Raw genomic sequence first — 7,115 nt, forward strand, 5'->3', positions numbered from 1 at the left:
AGTATTTGTATTTGACACTAACTTTACGTAGTATCAGCGACGAGAAGCCTATAATTAAAAACATTTTATACACCGAAGATAGTTATGTGATTATTAAATCAAAGTTTTTGACATATTGTGTAAAACTGACATTTACTGTAAACAAAGTGTCACAACACCCTCGCGTCTTCTCTGCAACAGTGTTAAACTGAGCCTGCGTCCCCATGTGCACGCATGCTAAATTCTGTGTGATATTAGCCATTTTCAATATTATTTAGGGCAGATAGGGTGGATAGTATGACGCAGGGGAAGACTGCTTTTTATGAGTAACCGACTCGTCAGTAAGGACTTCCTGAAGACTCGGACAGCACATCTTTCACTTTCAGTTGAGACAATCATTATCATAAAGTGACTAAACGGACTGTACCTAATGTAAGTGTGCTCGTGGTGTTTTCATATCACGGAATATCAAGTAAATAGACATTTGTAATCGTGTTTCGTTTGCGATAGAATTTTGAAAATGTCAAATGAGACAAACGCTTTTGTTCTTAAATGATACGCGTAACGTTACAGGTATGATCATGAATGACACATTAAATTTACTTTTATAGCTGGGGAACAATGCCATTCAGGAGATATTTCAGACCTTGCCTGGTAAGTGTTTTTTTATTTATGTATTTTATTATATTTATTATTATTTACTTAACTTCATTGTTTCCTAATGTCTGCGGAGTATATTTATTCAAAGTAAATTTTTGTAATGTTCCTTAGGCTACTTAACAAAACGATCAACACGTAATCTAGACGTAAGTTTAGGGGGAAAAAATAACAACGGGAACATAGTTAGACCGCCTTAGGAAAAAATGAGGAAATTAGTGGCTAAATTTACTCTAGCTGTTCAGAGTATTAGCCTATAATAAAATGGATGCCATCTCCCTGATATCTAATAAATGCAACGGTATAAATTTACAAATGGTTCATTAGTGAGAAGTTGTGACGTTGTTGGTCTTCTCTGTCTCATCCCTGTAGTTGGGTTCTGATTGTGAATGATGGCTTTGAGACAAGGCTGAGTACCACTATGAGTACTCCCCAGTTGATCCTAAAACAGCGAGCAGAGCTTCTGGCGGTCCTGTGTGGTGGAGGCAGTGCCGAACCTCTGGATTGTGTTCTGGACCTTCTCCTGGCCTGGGAGGTTCTTGTCTGGGAAGATTACCTAAGCATACAAGTGGCAGAGAAAGCTCTAAGTTACAAAGTCAGGCAACTTTTAGATGTGGTATATGATAAAGGAGAAGATGCATGCAGCCTTCTCTTGGCTGCACTGAACCAGGTCTTACCTGAGGAGCAGAAGACTGAGCTGTGTTTTGGGGAAGAATGTGCTGTGGTGGGCAAGAACAGACCAGACACTGCAACTTTAACGTTACTTGCTGACAGGCCAGTGTTAGTGAGAAAGCTCAGAGATAATATTGACGGAGCATTGGATGTTTTACTAACGACTGGCTGCTTCACCATTAAAGATTGTGATGTGGTGCAACTACCTGTATACACACCCTCACAGCAGGTAATTTATCTGAACACTGTTTTAATCCATTAACTAATCTATTTCTTTGTGTTACGAAATCCCTGAAATTTAATGTGCTCTATGACTAACTGTCATGTCATCTTCCCCATGACTACTCATTGATACTGACTGTTGAAATGCCGAACAATTTTCAGACAACTGCCAACTGAAATTTGTGACACTGTGATATATATATATATATATATATATATATATATATATATATATATTTATATTTATATATATATATATATATATATATATATATATATATATATATATATATATATATATATATATATCATACATACTCTGAAAATGTACCTATTTTCCTATTGTACTTGATAAGTGCAATTCAGTTTGGCATGTGAATATTTTAAGCTTGTTAACAGTAAATGTCAATTACTTGTGGATAGACAGTGATCTTGTTGGATTGTGGCAGGTTCGGAGGCTGTTAGACCAAGTCAGGTTTAAAGGGGAAACTGCTGCAAAGACGTTACTTCAGTATCTAGAGCAAACAGAGACAAGCAGACCAAACCCTGAAGATAAAGAAAATCATCTTTCTGCCAGTATGAGACATTTTTCTTTGTCTTCGGTGTTACTGATTGTCAAATGCACAAAGATGGAAATAATTATGTTGCCACTTATAATTACATTGTCAATATATTAAATATAAGTATGTAAATAATTATGAAATACATATTTTAACAAATACAAATTTCTAATCGTTTTTACATTCCATTATTTTCTTTATTTCTCATAGTTTAACATAACAAAATTGTATATTCATAACAAAAAAAAACTTTAAATGTACTGAATACAAACTTTATATTTGTCACTACAGTTTGTATTTTATTTCCACTGTTTCTCCAGATTGTATGCTTTACCAGAAGAAGCTGCGAAGCTCTGTTGCTGCCCAGTCCCATTCCCTTAACACCTATGGCGGGACAGGACATTTCTCCTTGGATGACATTTACACCGATGGACTTCTTGAAGTAATGGATGGCTCTGGTGAAACTACGACGCTAGGGTTAGAGGATGTGGTGGGTCCATTGGGGACTCTAAATGACGATGCTGACACCTTTCTTGTCTCTGGGGAGGCAGGAAGTGGCAAAAGCACACTGCTTCAGCGACTGCACTTGCTCTGGGCAAGAGAAGCCTTGCTCCAAAACATTTTTCTGCTGTTCCCCTTCAGTTGCCGCAAGCTGAACGCAGAGCACAGAGAGCTGTCTCTGAAAGAGCTCCTCTTCTTGCACTGCTGCTGGCCTGACCGAGGTCAGGATGAGGTTTTCCAGTTCATCCTAGACCATCCTAATTTGGTCCTCTTTACCTTTGATGGCCTCGATGAGTTTAAACAGGGTTTCACTGATGAAGAACGCCACTGCTGCCCCACAAAGCAAGTTCCTGTACCTGTTTTGCTTTTCAATCTGTTGCAGGGTACGTTAATGAAGGGTGTTGTGAAGGTGGTCACCAGCAGGCCACAGGCTGTGGGCCCATCACTGAAGCGCTATCTCCACAAAGAAGTGCTCCTGAAGGGTTTTTCTCCTGGAGGTATTGATTGCTTTGTTAAGAAACATCACAGTGACCCTGCTATGGCTAGACGTGTCATAGAGTCCCTCCATGCTAACTCGGTTTTGCTAAGTCTTTGCCACATCCCAGTCTTCTGCTGGATTGTGACCAAGTGCCACCAGGAGCTTCTGGGTAGCCAAGATGGTATTCCCCAGACCATCACCGATGTCTACCTCCTGGTCTTACAGCATTTCTTCCAGCGAAAGTCATATCAGCACCAAGGAGTCCTGGGAAAGGCCTGGTTGGAGGAACATTTGAACACAGTGTTAAAACTTGGCCAGCTGGCATTGGAAGGTCTGGAAGCCTCTTGTTATGTGTTCTCAGGATATGAGCTGCAAAGAATTGGGCTCACAGACCAGGATGTTAGCATGGGCTTCCTCACTTACTGCAGCGACCTATCTGTTACAGACTGTAAACGCTATGAATTTCTGCACATCACCTTACAGTGCTTCTTCGCTGCTCTCTACATCGTTCTGAATCGTAACAGATATCGCTCTGCTATCTACAGACTCTTTCAGCCCAAGTACAAGCAATTGGCGGGCCTATCTCAAAGATGTCTGGAACCCTGTTTTGACAGTTCTGTAGAGGGGATGGAGTCCCGTGTGACAGAGACACCGAACCTCCAGATTACAGCTCAGTTTGTGTCAGGACTTTTATCCCAGCGGCATCATAATCTCTTGCTGGAATGCTGTCCTACTGCTATGCGGGAACGCAAGGCCAAGCAGGTAGTGAAGTCTTTGTCTAAATGTATGCAGAGACATTTCAAGTCCATTCCTCGTCCTTTAGAGGGTGAAAAGAAGAGCATGCATGCCATGCCAAGTTTCGTTTGGCTAATTAAGTGTATCTATGAAATGCAAGACAGCAGTATTGCTCAAGATACCATGGCTAAGTTGGACGTTGAGCACCTGAAGCTCACCTACTGTAACATTGGACCAGTGGAATGTACTGCGCTGGCGTATGTGCTAAAGTACCTGAGGAATCCTGTTGGGCTCCAGTTGGACAACAATTCAGTGGGAGATGTGGGCGCGGAGCAGCTTCTACCATGTCTACATATTTGTCACTCCCTTTAGTAAGATGAGAGGTTAAATTATTTAGGTTTTGTTATAATTGTTGCTTAAAGGAATAGTTTATTCCAAAATGTTAACTTCATCATCTACTTGTTCTTTCAATTACTCAACCTGTATGCATTTCTTTACTCTGTGAAACATGAAAAATACATTTTGAAAATGGCTGTTTTTTTTTTCAAGTCAATGAAGTACAATGTCATTTGGACCCCAAACATTTTCAAAATATCTTACAGTATAAAGAAGGCAATACAGGTTTGGAGTGATGTGGGGAAAAGTATATGGTGACATTTTTAATTTATGTTTTTTTTTTCTTTCTGAAAACTGTTTTGCAAATGGATTTATATGATTTTCTGAATCCTGCAGTTTAAGGAACAATAACATATCAGATGAAGGAATCCGGAAACTTCTGGAAAAGGGAATGAATTGTGAAAGATTCCAAAAAATAGCGTGAGAATATAGAACATCTTCACTCTGCATTTTATGCATAACTTGTATTTTATTGTATTACTTAGAATAACCAAGTTTCATTACTACCTCAATATTTCTGCAGGCTTTTCAATAACAACCTTACAGATGCTTGCACCCAACACTTTGCTTGGCTGTTAAAATCAAAGCAGAACTTCCTGTCTTTGAGGTCAGTGCTTATTTTAGGTCATATGCTTTTTCTGATCAGTGGGATGCTGATCATTTTATTAACATCTTTTCATGTTGTACTGCACATCTTGAAACACGTTTCTCAAATGAAATATATAATTGTTTTGTAGACTTGGAAATAATAACATCACATCGCAAGGAGCAGAGCAGCTGGCAGAAGGCCTAAGCTACAACCAGTCTTTGCAGTTTCTAGGGTGAGGTCAATAATGAGAGTAATTCATTTTTGTATGTTCCAATACTGTGCCTATATTACATTGTATTATCTGACTTTGTTTCCAGATTATGGGGTAATAAAATTGGGGACAGGGGAGCTGAGGCATTGGCAGATGCACTCAAAAATAGCACAACGCTAATATGGCTAAGGTAATCTTGTTTTATTCCTATAATCCTATATTACAATAATTCTGCATTCTATGTATAAATATGAAAAAATAAATAAATAATATAAATATATATATATATATATATATATATATATATATATATATATATATATATATATATATATATAATTGTGGGTAGTGATAATGTTGGTTTGTTTCAGTCTGGTGGATAATGGTGTGGGCAGTGCAGGGGCATGTGCCCTGGCAAAAATTATCAGTCAGAGCAAATCTCTGGAGGAATTGTGGTGAGTGACTTATTCAATCTACTTTGTTTTTTATTTATTTATTTATTTATTTATTTATTTTTTTGCATGTCTGTATGCCTGGGATTTACAAGCTCGCTCTCTCTCTCTCTCTTTCACTTAGGCTAAATAAAAACTGTATCAGCAGAGAGGGGGTTGAGTGTCTAATAGAGGCACTGAAAGTGAACACTAGTGTTAAGGAAATCTGGTAAGATCATATTTAATTCTTTTAGCTGACTGTATGTGCTTGTTTTTACTCAATAAATGTTCATTTATTTCACTCAGTCATTCGTTGAGTCAAAAGTCCAATCAGACAAATGTGTGTTTTCTCTAAAAGTTGTACTGTATGTTGGTCAAACCCTCTTAAATAATGCCTGCAAAAACTAAATTACCGGTAATTCCCAATATATATATATATATATATATTCTCATCAGTGTATAAATAGGTGAACACAATAAAACCACAATAGCATACATTCTATCAAAACTCAACAGAAGTGTTAACAGACAAGTTTGTACCAGACAAGACAAGAATACATTTGCATATTATTTATTCATTACAATATTTCTGGCCAAAACAACAGTTAGAGAGTTTTTTTTTTTTTTACTGTTTATTAAATTATTCATAGTCGTTTAACTGTTTAAATTTTGCGGAAAGGATTATAGACAGGTGTCTCAATAGAAATTAAATGCTTTATTACATTAATACCAATGCCCGGTGAATGGTTTGTGTTAATACAGAGGCTTTTTGCTCTTTTTTTTGCTCTTAAAGGCTAAGAGGAAATAATCTGAGCCCAGGGGAAGAGGAGGAGCTGAGCAAGCAAGAAAGCAGATTGACCTTCTGAGGGCAAGATAGCTCTGTAAAGCCTGCCACCAGACTGAAAAATCAAACGCCCATCATTTTCCATAAATAAAAAAAGACCGGACCTAACTGAGGCACACACATAAGCAGCATAATAATGTAAAATGGTTATAAGGTGTTGAGGTATATCTTAAAAGCTAAATATCCACAGTACTAATCAGAATGTCAGATAGTGCTGGACAATAACTGAGATCCCCTGGCTGTTACCATTGTGTCTTGAATCTGTAAACGTTTCTTTGTAGCCAAAAACCTCACAATATTAATAAGGGACATTCAAACTGTCAAGCCAGTACACAAATTGAACTTCTAAAGGGGGGGTCTGGTAAAAAAAAAGATTTTTATGGTGCTGTCCCTTGCACTGATTCCCAGTTTACATTTATTATATATAGATTGTGTGTCGTTTTTTTTTTTTTTTTTTTTTTGTATCGTATATTCATAATCTATTTAGGGTATGTCACTTTCCTCACAGAATGTCAGAGTTTATGATGGTTTTGAATTATTTTCCTTTAATTACACCTTCTATGACTTATATTAAGTTGCACAATAACCATGGATTTATTTGTTTACTTGTCTTCACACAAAATTCATTAAACATTTGTTTACTGATACATGAGCTTCTATCCAGGATAAATGTAAAAAAAAAAAAAAAAAGTACAAAATGAATAATAATAATTATTATTTAAATATGCATCCATATTTTCAGTATGCATTGCATTTTTAGACCTAAAAGCTTGGAAGAACTGAAAGGAAATAAACTGTAATGTACAACCTGACACATTGCCAGTTCCTTAAACTTGCCAG

The 7,115-nt window shown here is 37.2% G+C and overlaps 1 protein-coding gene across 2 annotated transcripts; it reads left to right on the plus strand.

The window, feature by feature from the left end:
• The first annotated feature begins 243 nt into the window (after positions 1–243).
• LOC128016848 (nucleotide-binding oligomerization domain-containing protein 2-like) lies at positions 244–7,082 on the plus strand. 2 transcript variants are annotated; one of them, XM_052601682.1, is made up of 12 exons: positions 254–411; positions 591–633; positions 1,009–1,537; positions 1,980–2,106; positions 2,411–4,175; positions 4,537–4,620; positions 4,724–4,807; positions 4,938–5,021; positions 5,107–5,190; positions 5,372–5,455; positions 5,577–5,660; positions 6,225–7,082. In XM_052601682.1, exons 3-12 carry the CDS (start codon positions 1,058–1,060, stop codon positions 6,295–6,297), a joined length of 2,949 nt encoding a protein of 982 aa, XP_052457642.1. In that variant the 5' UTR covers positions 254–411; positions 591–633; positions 1,009–1,057; the 3' UTR covers positions 6,298–7,082. The 2 variants fall into 2 exon arrangements, 1 of the variants encoding a protein (XP_052457642.1); XR_008184293.1 differs by lacking the exons at positions 4,938–5,021; positions 5,107–5,190; positions 5,372–5,455; positions 5,577–5,660; positions 6,225–7,082 and having other exon boundaries at positions 244–411; positions 2,411–4,187; positions 4,724–4,777.
• The last annotated feature ends 33 nt before the right edge of the window (positions 7,083–7,115 follow it).

The sequence above is a fragment of the Carassius gibelio genome, chromosome A7 (assembly GCF_023724105.1).
Source record: "Carassius gibelio isolate Cgi1373 ecotype wild population from Czech Republic chromosome A7, carGib1.2-hapl.c, whole genome shotgun sequence".
Lineage (NCBI taxonomy): Eukaryota > Metazoa > Chordata > Actinopteri > Cypriniformes > Cyprinidae > Carassius > Carassius gibelio.

Coding starts and splice junctions, on each gene's coding strand:
- LOC128016848 (XM_052601682.1), top strand. CDS start 1,058: ATGAGTACTCCCCAGTTGATCCTAAAACAGCGAGCAGAGCTTCTGGCG. Junction 4,621..4,723: donor GAAAGATTCCAAAAAATAGC/GTGAGAATATAG, acceptor ATATTTCTGCAG/GCTTTTCAATAACAACCTTA. Junction 4,808..4,937: donor CAGAACTTCCTGTCTTTGAG/GTCAGTGCTTAT, acceptor ATTGTTTTGTAG/ACTTGGAAATAATAACATCA.